This window comes from Ambystoma mexicanum, chromosome 1p (genome assembly GCF_040938575.1).
Source record: "Ambystoma mexicanum isolate Mex_15411 chromosome 1p, UKY_AmexF1_1, whole genome shotgun sequence".
NCBI lineage: Eukaryota > Metazoa > Chordata > Amphibia > Caudata > Ambystomatidae > Ambystoma > Ambystoma mexicanum.
The window spans coordinates 142,833,753-142,853,712 of NC_090921.1; the positions used below are offsets into that span (position 1 = coordinate 142,833,753).

Here is a 19,960-nt window from a genome sequence, read left to right on the forward strand (position 1 = left end):
CGTTTACTTTGGATTTGCTTTGGTGGAGGGATAGTTTGGACTATTTTTCTTTTGGATTTCTTTGTATTGGTTATACTTTTAATTTACTCATCTTTTGGACATGCTTTTCATTTCATGTTTGCTATTTTTTTATGCTTTCATTTCATTGCTTTATTTTTGTCCATAATACATTTTGATATTTTACTACTATGTGTTTAATTCGCTCATTGGGTTCATGCATGTGAAAATGTGGGTTTACACAATCAATGCCAACCAGTGTGTGTGTGTGACGGACATGTGTTAATGTACATAGTTGAATTTTGGTTTGTGTCTTGTGGGGTGGATTGGGAAATCATTGCGTCTCAAGACTGGGGTGGCGTGTTGTGGTATTTTGGTGTAGAAGTGGGCCATGATTGTGCATCTTTATGTCATGTGGGGGGGGACATGAGTGGGGGCCTGCTGGCAGGTGCCCCTCACTGCTGGGGGGTGGGGGTGCAGGGGGACATGTGGGGACATGAATGGGGGCCTGCTGGCAGGTGCCCCTCACTGCTGGGGGGTAGGGGTTCAGGTGGACATGGGTGGGACATGAGTGGGGGCCTGCTGGCAGGTGCCCTCACTGCTGGGGGGTGGGGGTGCAGGGGGACATGAGTGGGACATGAATGGGGCCTGCTGGCAGGTGCCCCTCACTTCTGGGGGGTGGGGGTGCAGGGGGACATGAGTGGGCCATGAGTGGGGGCCTGCTGGCAGGTGCCCCTCACTGCTGGGCGGTGCGGGTGCAGGGGGAAATGAGTGGGGGCCTGCTGGCAGGTGCCTCACTGCTGAGGGGTGGGGGTGCAGGGGGACATGAGTGGGACATGAGTGGGAGCCTGCTGACAGGTGCCCCTCACTGCTGGGGGGCATGCCCATGGTGGATGGGCTGCCTGCGGGACATGACCAGGGGTGCAGGGTAGTCTCCTGGGGTGTGGGCTGCCTGCAGGGGCTGTGGAGGGGGTAGAAGGCACACCTGGGAGGACCCACACTGCCAATTCACGTGTGGGACTCCCTGCGCACCCCACTGGATACACGTACCCCGCTCTGACAGCGAAATTGTTTGTGAAACTTCCCGCGCACCCCCGTAATACACGTACCCCGCCCGCACAGGGCCAATCGTGTGTGAAACTTCCCACGCACCCCCGAAATACACGTACCCCACCCGCACAGGGCCAATCACATGTGAAACTGCCCACGCACCCCCGAAATACACGTACCCCGCTCGCACAGACCCAATCGCATGTGAAACTCCCCACGAACCCCAGTAATACACGTACCCCGCTCGCACAGGCCCTACCGCGTGTGATAATTCCAGCGCACCCCAGGAATACACATTCCCCGCTCAGCGTTTGCTGTGTAGCGGCCCTGTAAGCTGGTCCAGGGTTAGCGCAGCTTGGGGATTTTGATGGCTTTTCCTTGCGCGAGGGTCGTTCTTGGGGGCGTAACTGGCGCTGCGGGATGTTCTCTGCGCCAGGGCTCTTTTTGTCGTGGGAATTCCATGAATACGCAGTGTGCCAGAATGCTGTTTAGCGCACACGGCTGGCGCACGCTGGCGCACAATCCCTCTCTGCGCTGCTCACGTGCGCTGCCTCTGCGCTGAAATCTATGAAATACCCCCTAACTGTCTATAGTATTAAAAGAGTGCATACATGAAAAGGTGGGTACACACAACCCTACAGATAAGGGGTGTATCGGCCACTTTTATTTCCTAAAATTAGGCACATTTTCTCCAAAAAAGTAAAACAGGGCGTAAAAAAACTCCCAACAAAAAATAGGAAACGGACACGTAGGACCTTGTGCTCCAGGTTTCACCTACACAGCTCCATGGATAAGTTTGTACCAGTAGTGCACATAGTACTGCAGGGAGAACCTACTACTATTACTGCCTAATTTGAAGAAGTAAACATGTATCTTTTTTTAATGTGTATGAATGACTTGGAGCAAAGGAATAATTAATACAAAAACATTTCGGTTTTCCAGTTAAAGTATTTTTGCCTGCTTATAAAATGCTCCCATTGGGAATTGGGCTTACCTTTTTACTCCCTAAAAAATAATTTTACTTTAAAATAAATTGGGAGTAAAATACGGGCACATCAAAATCTTATATGGAGCACTGTGTACACATATTCCTAGTCTCAGTCGAGAGGGCAAGGTTTGAATGTGAATGCTCACCTTTTTTCAAGCAGACAGCCAGAGAGTGAGTATCTAGCATCACTTGACGGACCCCTTACCCTCATTGAAGACGCTGCTTTTTGTTTTGAGCCTGTACTTTGCTTAGCGCCAAGAAGCCTTCGGCTGGAAGTGCGCTCTATAAATTGATATAACATAACACTTCTCAGCAGGGTAACTGCAATAATTTTAGTGCTGCACATTTTCAGCAAGCTTCCTATACATTTTAATAGGACTGTACTAGCTCTTCTCTGCAAGCAGTTACTTTTAAGTAGGTCGTCACTTTTTAGAAGTGCTGCTACTTTTTTGATAGAACCATTTCCGCATTTCTCAGCTGTGATGCCATACCGCTTCATGGGACAGCATCTGCACTTCCCAGAAGTGCTGCGGTGGTAGAGTACCACCACTTGTGGGCAGTCTCAGCAGTGACCCAAGCACTGGGACCAAGCCAGCCATATGTCATGTATGGATTATATGTGACTGACATAGCCCCAGCCCTACAACAATCCTCCCAGAAGCACCAGCCTCTGAGCAAATATAGATAGTTTGGTTAATGTACCTCCTGAAGAGATATAGGTTTATCTATTTCCATTCTATAAAGCTAGCCTGATTGGCTAATGGGCCTGCATTATGCGCACCATGTTATGAACATGGTGCGCATAATGCAGATTTATCATTCTCTCCTCGTCCTGGGTCTGACAATCAATTGACATTTTCCCATCCTTAACACCCTGAAAAGTATTTCTTAAATATTCTGTATCTCACAGTACAATACATTTGTTTTCTTTTTGATACCGCGTCAGCTCACAAAGGACAGATAAGGAAGGTTTTCAAGGGACTCAGTGTGAATAAGTGTAATGTACCACAAAACATTGAATCAGAAACAAAAACCTCTTTTAGCATTTATGAAACAATTATGATGATGTGTTCCAGCTGAGATGATTGAAGCCTCTACTTCTGACACTCTTCAGCATAGTTGGTGTGAAAGTAGTTACAAGAAATAATACAATTCAAACAATAGTATGGGCCTCATTACAAATCTGGTGGTCCGGAAATAGCGGTGGCGGTAAACTCGCTGCCACCATTGTTTCCGGAGCGCCTGATCCCGACTCCTTCAGGCAGGAGGTGATGTTCCGGCCAGGTTTGACCTGGCGGGTTTAACACCGCCTGCCTGCAGGCGGACGAGGAAACACCGGCAGCATTATGAGATGCTGCCGGTGTTTCCATGATCCCCATTCCCATTGAGTCCCATAGGACTCCCATAGGACTCAATGGGAATGGGGATTAACACCATTCTGCCTCCGTGATTCCTGGGAAACCGGGGTTGGAATGACCCGGTAATTCTGGGAATCACAGAGGCGGAATGGTAATACGAGTCCGGCGGGAACCAGGCGGTTTTACCGCCTCGGTTACCACCGGACTCGTAATGAGGCCCTTTATGTTGCGTTTTTAAAACATACAAAGATCCAACATTATAATCCTAGAAACTCATGTGGTAAAGAAACTGGGCCTATATGTGTTTCACGCTGCTTGTGCTCCAAATTAAGTTGAGTGCTTTTAGAGAATCTGCAATGATGTTATTATCATAGTAAAACCATAACATCCTTTTACTGAATTTAGTAGCACAACTTAAACATAATATCCCTGACTTTAAATACTGAATTTCATAGGTTTTTAGTAGCACAACTTAACCATAATATCCCTGACTTTAAATACATGTAACATAGAACATACTGAACCCCTAGCTAGTGATTTTGATGTCAGCGGACTACCGCCATGTTCGCGGACATATCGTAAATTTAAATAGTGTGCCCCATTTCCCCTTTGTGGTTGGCTCTGAAAAGAGACGTTTTTTTTGTTTTTTTTGCAGATGCTTGACAGACACCTGTTATTTTGTATTTTTCTTTTCTTTTTTTCTTACTTTACTCCTAAAATCTTCACATAACCTTCTCCAAAGCAACCCTTACATTCCAAAACAGCATGGCATTTCCCATAAAAGATAAGGAAATGCCATCTTCTTTAAAATAAACAGCATTACTGGAATCAATATTCTCATTATTCCAGAAGAATATTCCAGCTCTAAGCATGAAGGCACACATGCCTCGGTTGATTACACACCTGGCATTGTTTTGCTGAGGACAAAAAACTGAACTATTGTCCCATATTGCCCTAGGTAGTAATCCAGAAAAAATTACTTTGGCATTTGGAAGGATGTTCATTACTGCTTGAATCAAGTGTTCCAAATCTGCCAACAAAGTAGGGGCACTGACATATCCCATAGTGCAAAACTACCACATGCGGACTGTTCATCCTGCCCATATCTTCACAAACTTGTACAATTCCCTGTACATTGCAATCAAGCACAGTGCTCCACACCACTCCCACTCCTTTAACATCAAAATTCTTTGCAACATGCCTGCGTTGAGCATACTGTTGTAAACCATGCACAAACATATCTCTAAGCACCAACACCCTGACTTTCTCCACTTCTGCCATCTTCACTACACACAGTCTCTTTCAACACAAATCCACAACCTCAAAATCTGATTGGCTGATCCCTACAGTCTTCTTTCCATGCTGGATTTGCTGGAAAACCCCGGATGTAGCACTCCCTGTCCACGGACAGCCGCGGTGTCCGCGGACCGCGTAACTTTTGGACAGCCCTTCTACCATTTCCACTTCACTCTCTGTGCCATTCCCTCATTGCATACAGCTAAGCAGTTACACAATACGGAGAACGTCCTCAGAACACCCCCATTTTGTTTATTTTCGAACATTTCAGGACACCGCGAGTGTTCTTATAACACATGCAACTTGCCAGCGAACAATACGGACAACGTCCTCAGAACACCCCCATTTTCTTTATGTACGAACATTTCAGGACACTGCGAGTGTTCTTTTGGCTCACTCTTCTTTCTTTTGCTGACATATCTAGGCCACATGGTTTTCTTCAGTAACAGTCAGAAACAAAAAATTGTATTTTATTTGTAGAGTTATCCTACAAGTAGGTTCTTATAGTAATTCCCTTGGAGTCCAGTCACATCATCTGAAACATATACATAGAGGAAGACACAAGCTTTAAAGACAGCATTATTTTCAAGCAAATAAATGATGATTTCTCTGTTTCAAAGCTGCTATTTACCCTATGTATATGTATATTGGTATGTGTTCTTGTCTCTTTGTGTTTTCTCTATAGTAATGCAATTATGTAATACATGGGTTTTATTAGCTACTTATTACATATTTCACAGTACACAAAAATCTATTAAGAAAACAATTATCATTTCATTCTTCAACATATTAACATTACGAATATTATAACTTCATCGTGTACGCTGCACACAATGCTATGCTTCTGCATTAGTAGCTTAGTATACTAGATAGAACCCCATAATAGAATGCTATTTATATCAATGCATTGTTCAAAGCACTAATTAGGGTATGATATTTATTGCAATGATCCTTGACACTTTTTTCGCAACATTATAATAAGAATCCCTTGTACACATATTTCATGAAAAGTACATACACATGTGATGTCATCAGTGATGTCATCAATGACATTTGTGATGTCATCTTTGATGTCGTGGGTGTTAGTCTTAGCAGTGCATGGTGGTGGCGCGAGTTATGGTTGCTTAGCTTACCATAACTGGCAAATTTCAGGGGTTTTTCGGTTTTACTTGGAACCATAATGTCCTGTTAACAAAGTTTTTTTTTTAGTACGCAAACAATATACAAAGATGGAGTGTAAAAAGCAATTTCTCAGAGATGGCTGTACACAGAATGTTGCAAACTAAGAATTTATGGTCGTTTACAGTGAAGGTCAGCTGCTTCCACTTTTTGCTCGCGTGCCGGAGAGACCCACGACTCGCACTATAAGGTTCTATTGTTTTTTTACCTTGACAGACAGGGATCGTGCTGAAAGACTTCTTTTGAAGGAGTATTGCAAAAACGTAAGACACGATAAGGATGAAATTCCTGAAACTAAACCACTTTTATATATTATATCACTATGAGAAAGATCGTTGGCACAGACAGAGTCGTATTTTGGGACTGCACTACGCTTAGACAATGGAAAATGCCAATATAATGTAAGTAACCCTTTAGATTATTTTATACAGAAATATAATAACAATAGCGTGGCGTTAAAGCCCGGTTAAGTTGTACTTGTTCGTTCAATGTGGCATAGTGTTTTCTACTGCGCACTATCACTGCCGAATTGGTCCCCTGTCGCTTAGAGGGCTCTGAAAAAGGCAGAGGACAGAGGGTGGGTTAAGGGGAATAAGTTAACATATTCCGTTGCACTATCCTCGCTAGCAAATAGTTTCACGCCCTAATAAATAAAATTAATATTATTAATGAAGATCGGCTGGTGAGACTAATTTATGTTTTTTAAAACAGGTACGTCTTTCCGTACTGTCAATGCCACGGTTTTCAGACCCCAGCGGGCAGATTTTTTAACTGCCAGGTGCAGCTACTTCTAAACAACTTCATGACCCTCACCATTTTATGGGACAATCGCCAAGGACCAATATGCCCTTACGCGGTACTAGCGGCTAGAAGCAACATACCAACCATTATGGTGGTCTAATGCCTCGTTGTTGGAACAGCCTTCCGATTGTCAGTGCGACCATAGTGCTTCTTTTATCATAAGCCAACACCCTGTGTACCGCAAAGGAACAGCGCGTGACTCAAGATGAACTTTTGCGGATCGACAGCAAAGACAAATGCAAATCGCTGAATATTCTCTAAACATTTGATGTCAAATAAAAGTACTTTATGAAATGTACAATCTTGCTGTTTGCTTTTAAATCACAGTTTCATATTCCGAATTGTGGCGCGCTGTGTTGTGAGATGATCTGTGTTGTTTTCCGGGTTCTGTGTAAAGTCGCGTAGGACTGGAGACGAGTGGGCCTTACGCGGTACTAGCGGCTAGAAGAAACATACCAACCATTATGGTGGTCTAATGCCTCATTGTTGGAACAGCCTTCCGATTATCAGTGCGACCATAGTGCTTCTTTTATCATAAACCAACACCCTGTGTACCGCAAAGGAACAGCGCGTGACTCAAGATGAACTTTTGCGGATCGACAGCAAAGACAAATGCAAATCGCTGAATATTCTCTAAACATTTGATGTCAAATAAAAGTACTTTATGAAATGTACAATCTTGCTGTTTGCTTTTAAATCACAGTTTCATATTCCGAATTGTTGCGCGCTGTGTTGTGAGATGATCTGTGTTGTTTTCCGGGTTCTGTGTAAAGAAGCGTAGGACTGGAGACCACTGGGCGCGTTTGGCTGCGCACCCTGTACCGTCACAGAGAGAGACGGGGAATATGAATGCTTTGATAATGTCAGGCTTAGGGGCAGGAGATATGATTTAGTGTTGCAAAAGCAGGTCAGCCAGGTCGATGGGGCAAGTGATAGGATTATCACATAATGTTGGCGCACAGCAGCCTGATTTATCGTTTGTTTAGTGGACAAAAAGTTGGGTAAGGCCCATAGGAAATTGTAATGTCAACGGACATAAGGAGGGTTCTTAGAACACTTTCAACCTGACAACGAACAATACGAACAGGGTTCTCAGAACACCCCCATTTTGTTTAATTGCAAACATTACCTCCACGTCCACTCTTCCTCGTCCCAGTACTTACTTCATGAGGCCCCTGCCTCCGACACAGGACCTTCTTCTATTTCTTTAAATTCCTATAACTCCTCCCCCACATCCACATCACTCAGTTTCATATTACCAAGCCTGAGCATGGGATCTTCGCCGCAGGGAGGTTGAGGAGGGGCGTCAGTACTGTGACGAGGAAGAGTAGGACTAGGAGCAATGAAGATTACTGGTAAGTAATCAGAGCATTTCAGGACACCGCGAGTGTTCTTAGAACACATTCAACTTGCCAGAGTACAATATGGACAGCGTCCTCAGGACAACCCCATTTTGTTTATGTACGAACATTTAAGGACACATACTCAATTTTAACTTGCTTGCGAACAAAACGGACACATACTCCGACCGCAGAACACCCCAACATTTAGTTTATATAGAAAATTTCAGAACAGCCGTGTTGTCCGCAGACAAATCGAACACAAACGTGTCTAGCATATAAAAAAAACAGAACATTGAACCTATCTCATACTCCCCCACCCTCTCCAAACACTCTTACACACCAACACACTCCACTAAATACAATTTTTAATCCAATTTTCACTGCGCTGTCCGCGGTCGTCCGCGAATGCAAGATGGTGGGCGCCACAGAAAACCTGACGCGCTTCACGCACCTCGCCGTCCAATCAGCAAACACGTCGCATGTCCGCGGACATCACGCAAGCCGCTTGGCCAATCAGGGCACTGTCTGCGGAGCAAACCGGGAAGTCCGTCCACGGAGCGAATGGAGACATCACTAATTTTTTTGCCTTACATTTTGGTCATTTTTTAAAAAACGACTGGACGGATTTACACCAAATTTGCAAAAGCACACTTTCGGGACCAAGCCCCCGCTCCTGCCGCAAATTTGGTGTAAATCCGTCCAGCGGTTTGGGCTGTAGGCATGCGCAAAGTTTTTTCCCATTATGTCTATGGGAAAAAACAAAAGCTTTGGGACCCCCCCTATAACTTTGCCCTCTCAGACCAAACCTCTCCAAACTTTGCAAAAAAATTCAGAGTGGGCCATATACTTTTTTCGCAAAGTTTGGTGAGGATTCATCCAGAAGGAGCGAAGTTATAAGCCACCCAAAAAATGTTCTTCCTATGGAAACACCAACTTAACCATAACTACCGCGTCCATGTAATATTTAGCAATTGTTTTACTATTACTTGTGTTATTCAACTATATAGAAATGTATGCCATTGTTAGACTATTGTCCAATTTCGTATTTAATGTTTTTTTCAAAACATTAGGTTATCTATTGCGGTAACACTAAATAAATAAATGGTTCAATCTATGATTCTTGTTTTTTTCTCTATCTTTGTTAATTTATTTACTAGACTATTAAATGAACAAAGAAATTATTATAATATACTATGATTAAACAACATTGTAGGCCCTGACGAAGCATGCACTTTATGCTACAATTTGGAGCACAAGAAATGCGAAACACATGTGTTTATTAGATCTGTCAGCCGCCTTTAACACCATGGCCCATTACATCTTGCTTCGCAAAGCTTCAGCGGCCGGCATCACTGGCTCGGTCCTGGACTGGTTCATTTCTGAGTGAACACTCAAAGACTCTCTCTCTGTTTTTTTCTCTCAACCTCAAAATCTATTTCATGTGGTGTACCTCCAGGCTCTGCCCTTTGCCCTATTCTTGTTAATGCCTCTGGCCAACCTCTTGCCTATTTCATTCATTCTTTGGCCTATGCTGCTGCACAGATCATTGTCTCTCTGTCTTTTAACAACCTGCTGGAGCCTCCAACTTTAACAGCTGTCTGAAAGCTGTCAGAGATTGTTTGTGCCAAAACTGGCTAAAACGAACAGTGAAATAACAGAGGTTCCGACAATTGGATTGCCACCTGTCACTTCTCTTTGGACATCTGACTTCTGGCCTCCATCGTTTGGCTCCCCTCCACAGTCAGTCTCAGTAGTTAAGAACCTGGGCATTATAATCTCCGTTTCTCTATCTTTGGCAGCCCAAATCAACTCAGTCGGTCAACAAGGACATTTTAAACTTAACACCATATGGAATCTCCTTCCATTTCTTCCTCCCTTTTTGCATGCTCCAGTGGTTGCATTGCTAATCCTAAGAAGGCTGGACTATTGTAACTCTCTGTACCTTTCTCAGCTGGCATACTTACTCCATCGTCTGCAAGTATTACAAAATTCTGAGGCTCGGGCCGTCTACAACTTATCTACCCGTGACCATATCTCATCTAAACCTCGCCTGTCTTCACTAGCTACCAGTTTCACGTTATATAGATTTCAAGGCTCTTTGCCTAGTCCACCGGGCTGCCAATGATCAAGGCGCTGACTATATACGTGACAAGTTCTGCCTTTACATTCCTGCACAACGCCTTTGCTCCTCTACCGACTTGCTGATTCAAGTGCCCAGGATAAGGGGAACTAGAATTGGCGGCCGCGCCTTCTCAGTGTCAGCGGCACATCTATGGAATACACTGCCTCTGGACATTCATAAAGTTTCCAATCATTTAGTCTTACGATGCAATCTTAAGTCTTTCCTCTTTAACCAGTCTCCCAGTTCTGGTTCTCATCTGGCCATCTGCTTCAAACAAATCCTTCAGCGCCATGTTGCCTACGGGTGTAAGTGCGCTCTACAAATGTAGTTACCATAACAGGTAGGTCCATATATTTTTGGCCCATGTTGTCTAAATTTGCACTGCTGGATTTTTGCATATTTTAAAAACACAACCTATACTATTGGTTTACACATTATTTTTTGAAGTATGTTTTTGGAGATAGGAGAAAAATACATATTTACAAAAATGTTTAGTATCCCTTGTAAGGTATTAGAAATTAATAGTTTTAATACATTACAAAACCTTTCTGTTTATACAAATAATATATTAGTACTACACTGAACTCTAGAGCACTTAGTATTTCTTGAATTCTTGTTCCACAAAATATCAAATGCACAGATGATTAAGAGGTTGATCGCAGTGCTGCTTCAATTTACAAAGTTGTATTTTTTAGCCAGGATATACAATTAGCCCGTATTTATATGCTCAAAGACATACACACTTTACAGGCAGATAGAGCACTTGTCGGACAGATTTTAAAAGTACGATATCTTTCTTTAATTATCAATAGAAGAGAACTGACTGCTCTTTTGAATGAGACAGGCGCTTCAAAGTGTTGAAATAGCAATACCTTTGAAGGAGCAGCACCTACACTTCCCAGCAGGGCGAGTATGCTTTTAATATGAAAGCACAACTCTTCTCAGCAGAGCTGCTATACATTTCATATGTAAGCCGACCACATTCAATAATTTGTTCGCTCTAATTTCGGACATATATTCAACATTGTTCTATTCTCACAATTATTTCAAAACTGTTCTGAATTTCACATCTCAAGGCAGTCGTTTACTTTTTGTTATCATGTATCTGTGCACAGAAGGAGAGGTGTATGTCCCCCCCTTTATGCTGGATAAACATTTAAAGTTGATGATCCCTTTGGTATCACATGCCAATTCTCTCAAAATACAAAGAAAGGAGCAATGATGCAAAGCTCTCCCGGCCATGAGCCTGCCTATCCACATAGATACTGTATAACCGACCATCACTATGGGAAGGACACTGATTACACTGCTGAAACTTTCTGCTAGCATGAGCAATCATGTGTACTTCCTGTCATGTACACAAATGAATCCATGAGCAAAGCTCTTCATGAGTGTTCTGGTGTTAGTGGGTGCTACTGTAAAGGAGTCTTTTTATTACTGTTGATAATTTCAATACACCTGTTTTCCTATTTAAAATGTTTGGTCTTAACACAATAACATCATATTCAAATATGTCATAGCAATGCAACTAGGGGGAAAACAACACTCCAGAACTCTCTGGAGATACACCAGCCATGAGTCACTCCAAATCCAGTTCAAGAAATCTGTTCCATATATCTTCAAACACATTGCTTTTCTTCTGGTTCTGCACAGAAACTTTCTCAATATTTGAAAGAGAGTACATTTCCTGAAGCCACATAGATTTGGTTGGTAAGACAGTGGATTTCATATTCTTTTGGCCACCATAGAGGCCCTAAAGAGCCAGGTCACCTGTGAGTAGGAACGGCCCTCCAAATTGGTATCCTTTCTCAAAATCAAAGTCCTATAAGTCATGCTCTTTGTCTACACCAAGAACTGTGCTCATGATGCCTGATATTTCACTCCAGAAAGTCTTCACCTTATAACAGTCCCATAGCATATGCTCCAAAGAACCTGTTCTTTGGTTGGAGCCCCAAAAGGTATCAGATGTACTTAGTCCTTGCTTGCACATCCGATCAGGTGTCCAGAAAACCCTATTCAGAAGATTGGCTTGCCTCTATATCTCTCCAATGTTAGTAAACAAAAGTGGAATGTTTCTGCAAAGAGTTTCCAATCTTGGTATTGACATCTCAGATTTGACTCAGCTCGACCATTTATCTAAGAGTTCAGTATTCCATTCTGATGATCCACTCAAGAGTTTTTATACAGCTGAGGCCATATGTTCTTGTTCACCCAGGTGACTGAAAAAACCATTCAAGACTCTGGCAGCTGACTTAATGGTATAGTGGATTTACAGGATCAGTACTCTCCATTAGTGCAGTCTTTGATGTCATATCTAATTTGTATATTCTGGAAGGAGAGCCAGGAGGCACTGTGAAATATGTTGCCAATCCATCAAACCCCTCCGAAGTATGAATTTGACCAAAAAAGCAACTTGTTATTGATATTTGAGTGATTTATCCAAATTGATGTGCTACTATCAAGTAGTGCTTCTAGTTTTAGTAGCTTAGCTATCTCTAGCCAGTACCTGTGTAAAGATTAAGTAGAAACAGCAACATTCCTCCTTTTGCCACTTTCAGAATTCAAAAAAGCGACCACTCATCAAAAGGTTCCAGAAGAAAAGGCAGTATGTGTCGGGACATAAAAGCTAGGTGATACCTCGTAAAATTAGGGACACCCAGACCCACTATATCACTCGGAAGCTGCAGTTTCCATAGTTTTAAGCTTTGAGGCTTATGATTCTATAAAAATGTCTGAAGGAAGCTTTACAACTTTTGAATTAGGTGACTTGGTGAGAAGGAGGGAGATCATACTCATGATATATGTGATCACTTTGCCTCCCACTGAGAGATTGGGGGATTCCTATTTCGTCAGGTCCATTGATAGTTTGTCTGCAACCAATTTCAGGTTAGTCTCCATCATATCTTTTATAACATTAGTCAGCCAAACTCCCAGATACACATCTTAAAGGGACACCATATGAAACCATAGTTAGTCAAATTATCCCTATTGCAAAAATGAGAACAGGGCCAGAGCCTTGTTTTGAGCCAGTTTATCCTGTAATTTGAAAAATGGCCAAATCTTTCAATGTGATCCATTAAAGAAGATATTGAAGACGGCAAGTCCTGTAGCACCAATAGGAGGTCCTCAGCATATAGCCATAATTTCTGCAGAACACCATGAAAGTAAACCCCCACAATTCTATTCTCATATCGAATGACAACTGCCAATGGTTTCAGCGATAGAACAAAAAGCAAGCCTGAAAGGGGACATCCTTAACGATTGCCCCGATGCAGTTCGAATTTAGTGTAGAGGATACCATTGGTCATCACATCTGCAGTCGGGACTTTGTATAAGAGTCTCACCCAGTCCAGAAATGTTGGCACAAAGTTCATATCTTCTAGAGCCAAGAATAGGAAATCACAGTGGACACCATCAAAAGCTTTTTCAGCATCCAAAGAGATTGCTGCGGCATCAGTCTTCAATTTGTTGGCTTCAGATATTGTTAACAACAGTTTGCGCATATTTGTCTCCAAGTATCTTCCTTTAACGAAGCCGGTTTCACTGGGGTTCACCAGTTTTGGTAAGACCCCTTCCAACCTCTGTGCTAAGGCCTTGGAAAAGATCTTGCTGTCATAACTTATGAGGCTTATAGGTCTATAAGCCCAGGAATCTATAAGCCCAGGAATCAAAGGAGGCTTACCCTTTTTTAGAAGGACAGATATTGCGTCATGTCTAAGGGTAGTTGGAAGTGTGCCTTTGCTCTAACACAATCTAAACATACCCCTCATCAGACTAAAGACAACATCTGGCATTACCCTGTACAATTCTGCCAGCAGACCATCTTGCCTGTGAAGTTCCCCAAATTGAGTCTATGTGCTGCTTTCTTAATTTCATCAAGTGTCAAATCAGCATCTAATGTATTTCTCTCTTCAGCAATCAAACCTGGTAACACCTGCTCTTCTAGATACTGTGCAGTTGCTTCATCGCTGATGGCTTGCGATGGAGAGTTTCAGGCCTTTTATGAGAATCACTGTTTACCTCGGCAGGATCGTATGTTATCCTTCAAGAGAACCTTCAATCAGTGTGCTAAAAAGCGATTACATTTCTCAACTCCCTCGTAATATTTGCACTTAGTCTTAAAGAGTGACTCACTCAAATGTTTATTTAACTCATACTTTAACGTAATGAGTTTTCTTTTCTTATCTTCTCTGGGATCATATCTTCCTCCAGATCTTTAAACGAGGCATTCAGAGTGCCTAGTTCAAGTATCCCTTCCTTGCGGTTTTGACTAGAGAGTCTCATCAAGACACCCTGCAACACACATTTGAAAGCCTCCCATACAATATCCATCCCCACTGCACCATTCATATTCAGACTTAGAAAGTCCTCCGCCTCTTAAATCAACTGGTACCTTAGACCCTTATCCTCAAAACTGTTGTGTTCATCTTCTATGAGTGGGACCTTTTATATGTATAGTCCAACAACATCTCCATTCTATTCGGGACATGACTGGAAATCAGAAAACTTTCAATCTCAATTGTTGTGAAGTTCTGAGAGACCGAGCCAGTGGTCAATATATTGTCAATTCTATAGTTAACATCATGTGTACCTGAATGTAAGGTATAATCTCTCCCAGTTAGATGTTCAAGCCTCCAGATATCTAAAAGACTGAAGTCCTCATAAGCAGTTTCAGTGCATCCCTGTCTCTGTTCTTGCTATCGGGGAATCTATTACCACTCCTGTTCAAAATAGAATAAAGAACCACATTAAAATCTCCCTCCTCCCAAGATGTTCTGTTCACCTGTATTTTGCAAATGATGTCCTACCGCACCAAAACATGCCACTATTCATAGCTGGGGCATACATACTGAACAATATGATGGTGGGATTCTGGATCCTCAAAATCAACAAAACTAGCTGACTCTCCTTATCTTGATGTGAAGAAGCTATCACTCCCGATAAATTCTTCCTAATACCAATCATGACCCCCTTCGAGTGTGAGGAGTAAGACAAGTGAACTACCTGCCCCACCCATCCTTTGCAAATTTGTTCAGCCTCAAGAGTCAACTAGGTGAGTCTCCTGTAACGGAGCAATATAGGCCTTCAGATGACACAAATAGGATAAGATTTATTTTATTTGTTTTAATTGGATTATTGATACCATTCACATTCCAAGAGATTATAGTCAACCCATCTCTGCCAACCGAGCTAAGACTCATGATGTCTCAACTCCCTGGTCAATTCAATTGTATTCCCAGCAATGAGAGGAGTATCAAACTTAAAAACCCAATAAAGGAAGAACCATATAATAATAAAAAACAAACACTGCAAACCAAGTAACAGAGTTGCAACTGAATGACGCAACCAAAAACCTATTGTAGAAATAACCACTTCTGAGAGCAGTCGCCCATTAAATCCAGCCGAACATCAATATATATGCAGCCATTAAATGAATATCACTTTTCATAAAGTCTCTAACTTAGTACCATAATCTATCCAATGACCAAATTCCAGACTACAAAACAGCGCCCTCATCAGCCGCACAATCACACAAATAGTCTTCAAGACCATGTACATAAGTGTAAAAACAGTGTGTAATAGATATCAAATAATTCAATTTGGCAATCCCATGTGTGGATACTCAAGCATTAAACATTGGCCTGCAAATGAACCAGAGTCCCCAAGACAGCCAGCATTTTACTGGTGCTACTCAACGCTGGTTTCTGGGTAGGGTTATACTTGTGTTGTACTCTCCAAATTGGTTCTTATTTTAATGAAATTAGTAGCACATTGGGTAATTGAACATTTTAAAACAGTATGTTTGGGTTGTGGGAGTTAATGTTGCTCACTTTGTTCTGTAGTAATCGGTGAGATGTTGAAATCAGAAGCACCAGTTTTCTCCAACACAATTCTTTAAAATATGACTAGCGACTAGGGATCCCCTTGCTAGTTTCTCTGCGATTGCCTTTATTTTCTGTTTTTGTATGTATAATATAACATACCTTTTATGTAGGTGAACACTAAAAGGAATGAAAAAACATTAATTGTTGGGTTATTAGATCCCTGTCACTAATATATGAGTGGGTAGTCTGAGTGGGTAGACTCGTGACATGCACACCGGTCCAGTATTTCATTCTCCCTACATCCATCACAGATATATCTCTAGCAACATTAAACATACCACAGCCAGGACTACATCACAAAATCATGTTCCATACTATTCTTCACATGCTTAATATCGTGCATAGTATAACACATTTGAAAACAAGGATATGGTCATATTTCGAAAAGCAAATCAAAATGAGAGCAGTCCAAAGCAATTATATAATCCATTAAATTTGCATGCTAACCCTCAACAAACTAGGGATTCCAACTGCCCTAATTCACTGCGTAGACAGCCGTAAAATAAAGATGGGACCAGCAAGATATAAAATGTGATGGTGTATTAGAGAAAAGCACCCTCCATTGTTAACTAACATCTCCCCTGCATGTTATCAGCCCTCAGCAGTGAGCGAGTCATGGATCACGCGCCATAAACAAAGGTAAATAAATTTCCAACAATTACTAAACAGTTGAGTTGAAGCCCTGCAGAGGTGCCATATTAACCTTAATATTAACAATGTATTAAGCTACAATAATCCTATAAATACCACCTATGCTTGCGGTGCCCGTGTTTGCCTCAGGCGTCATTTCCGGATGTGCATTTCCTCTAATATTATTGGAATAGATTACATTTAAAAACCCTTTTAAGAGTGAAGAGCTGTGGAATTAGGCAGCCCATGCGAGTAGAATAACACCTCTGAGACTCACTTTCCCTTTGTGCTCTGAATAAAGGCATTTTGTGTCTTGTAATGCAGGGGTGTATGTAGATATTAAGGGACACAATACTAAGTGACAGCCATCTTTGTCTAACCTGACACAGGAGATACATTGAGAAAGTTCTTGAATCCATTAACCACCCAGTAGCCTCCCCAGCATCCTCTGTGCTCCTGGTAGCGCCAGGCAGAAATAATTCCAGTATGGCCGGTTTAACTAAAACAGCTTTAACATTTTTGTCCTTTGCCATCTTCTTCGCCTCTCTGAATGCCTTTCTCTCTACCACCAACTCCTTGGAGAAATCTGGAAAAATGGTGAGAGACTCATTATTGTAGCACATCAGGCCCTTATCCCTCGCTGCATTCAGGACCCTTTCCTTGGCACTTATCCTTGTAAAAACCATCAATACCTGACAGGGTTTTTAAGTAGTAGATTTTCCAATTCTGTAGACAAAGTCCAGATCATCTGAAAGCAAAGTTCCAGGGCCATATAAATGAGTACAAACTTGTGTAATATTATCCTCTAGAGTCTTATCACCAGAAACATTTTTAGAAACCGCCCCCCCCCAACCTTAGATTCAACATCCTGCTCTTCAAATCCAGAGCCACGATTTTAGCCCGCACTGGGGATAATTCACTCTTCATTTTGATGTATGCTCTAAGGCTGCCAGCAAGTGCAGTGGTTAATCCCTCAGCCTCCTTTTCAACTTTGCTGACTCTGTTCTCCAAGTGTGAAACCTTAGTGGCAACGTCTGCGTGGGAAGTTTTCACATCTCCCACATCTTGAGCCACTTTTAGCAGCAGAGAGTAGATGTCCTTGGAGCTGGGGCCTTCTCCATTTCTGCCTTGGATTTCTTAGATATACAACTGTCTGCTGTTTCAATCTTGTTTTGTGCTATTAATGGATGTTCATTATCTATTAAAAATATCTATAGTTAAGGAGGACAAGAGCTCCAGGTTCAAGCTGCTGCCAGGTCAGCCAACATTCCGGAATCCTTGTTGTGGCAAGTGTAATTACATTTTTTTTTTTATTTAATCAGAAACCTATGAATATTGCTTTATTGTAATGCACAGTTTTCTGGGCTCCATTCCATGCCACAACATTCTGGGGTCATGATCTGTCACAATTTTCAGCGGTGCATTTTTCCAGGACACAGTATTTTAAGGGCATTTTTCGATTCCACAGTAACACTGTGGGGCATTGATTCTACTGAAAGCATTTGATTTTTTTTATTGCAGTATTTCTCCTGGTACAATATATTTTATGTTGTGTTTTTTAAAGCACAGAGCAGTATATGGAGGGTGGGAATTACGTCTACTGTGGTTCAATGTTTGAGTACTTGGCAGAATTGAGACTATGACCCACTGGGCTTCATGTTGCATACATTTCTTAAGTTGAACCCACTACACTTCCACTCACTTCCAAAAGAGTTATTACTTCATCCAATATCCTTGGTAGTTCAGTACCACAAGGTCCGTTCAGAGTTCTGGTGGTAAGGACTCACCAAACTGATTTTGGTAAGGCGACAGAGGACATCCGCCCCACTCTGATCATCATTCCAACACCACTAATGAGGCTCCTGAGAGCTGGTAAGGGTAAGACTGTACTCCAAGGTTTTTGACTGACACCTAATGCATGGGACTTGAGTATGCATCCATCAACCTACATTACCTCTCTTTCTTCATCTTCAACCCAACTCAAACAAACACCAGCACAACCATCGCCAAACCAACTCAACTCAATGAAAACTAACTCAACCAAACGAACCTGAAACCCAACACACATCCACCCAACCACATTCAAACCACAAAAACATGCTTACCTTTTAAGAGAGTTTCCGTGAAGCAGCTTTTTCACCTTTATACATGCATCTATATTGACCTTTTCTGGAACGACAAACGGTCTGCAAAAACACAAATTGCACACTATTTAAAATTCTCTTTAACAGGGCAAGTGTACATTTTTCTTATTGAGTATTCAACCCATCTTAGACCACAGCACAATGAGTTATTTTCAGTTACTACATTTTATAACTTTGCACATATTTGCTGGGCTTTTTGAGAGGCTTTTGATCTGTGGGTTTGCATGGCTTCGTAGAGGGTCTAATATTAAATGTATGTCAATATTATTTCACAAAAGGAAATATCACCATCATACATGACAAACCAATGCAAATTCTAAACAATGCTCTTACCTTATGTGTCCATAAAACAGTACATTTGTCCTTCTACAATACATCCTCTGCTTGATGCCCTTCACAATCCATTAAAATGCTCATCCATGCAAGATACGAAGACACATAGGAGCTAATTGCAGCATTGGGGTTAATGGCAAAAACAGGTTGCACTTGTAAATTCTGTCTGTTTTTACAAGCCATCAAATTATGGTTCTGGCAGTACTTACCACATGCAGCATTCAAAAGGAATACCACATGCACCAATGACCCTGATTTGGAGATGAAATATCGCATCTTTTTTATCCAACATTTTTTAAAACTTTCCACTGAAAATTGTGCACATGTGACAGAATGCCTTCAGCCATGGCTGTAAATGCTCTGGCGTTTTAGGAATGAAAGATGGAAAATGATGCTGGTAGTTGTGTTTCTGAAAGGGAGGTCTGCTAATCAGACCCTCTTTGAAAATGATGCATGCAAAAATTACAGTGTACAAAGGTGCCTTGCTGAAATCAGTTTACTGACATGACAGTGCCAGCTCTGCAGTGACACAGAACAAGTTCAAAGGTCACCTGTTAATCTCTGACAGCTTCTAGAAAACAAAGGGCCTCATTCCGAGTTTGGAGGCAGCCATGGTTCTATTAGCACCATGGCTGCCTCCAAACCCGAGTCCGGGTCCAGTCTGGCTGAATGGGGACTTACCGGGTCATTCTGACCTTGGAGGACCCGGTAAGACCCATTCAGTAAACCATTCCCCATTCCCATTTGAGCCCCCATAGGGCTCAATGGGAATGGGGAAGGTGCTAATTACGGGCCCGCAAATAGTTGGCCCATTATTAGCGCCCTGGTCCCTTA

At 42.1% G+C, this 19,960-nt stretch overlaps 1 protein-coding gene across 2 annotated transcripts in view; it reads right to left on the bottom strand.

Moving 5' to 3' along the window:
* The window catches only part of LOC138567210 (alpha-2,8-sialyltransferase 8F-like), a 364,915-nt gene that overhangs the window by 240,170 nt on the left and 104,785 nt on the right, over nt 1-19,960 (bottom strand). For both annotated transcript variants that reach the window (XM_069645198.1, XM_069645190.1), the window contains exon 2: nt 18,755-18,835. In XM_069645198.1, coding sequence (XP_069501299.1) covers nt 18,755-18,835 — 81 coding nt within the window. The remainder of the gene's footprint in view (nt 1-18,754; nt 18,836-19,960) is intronic.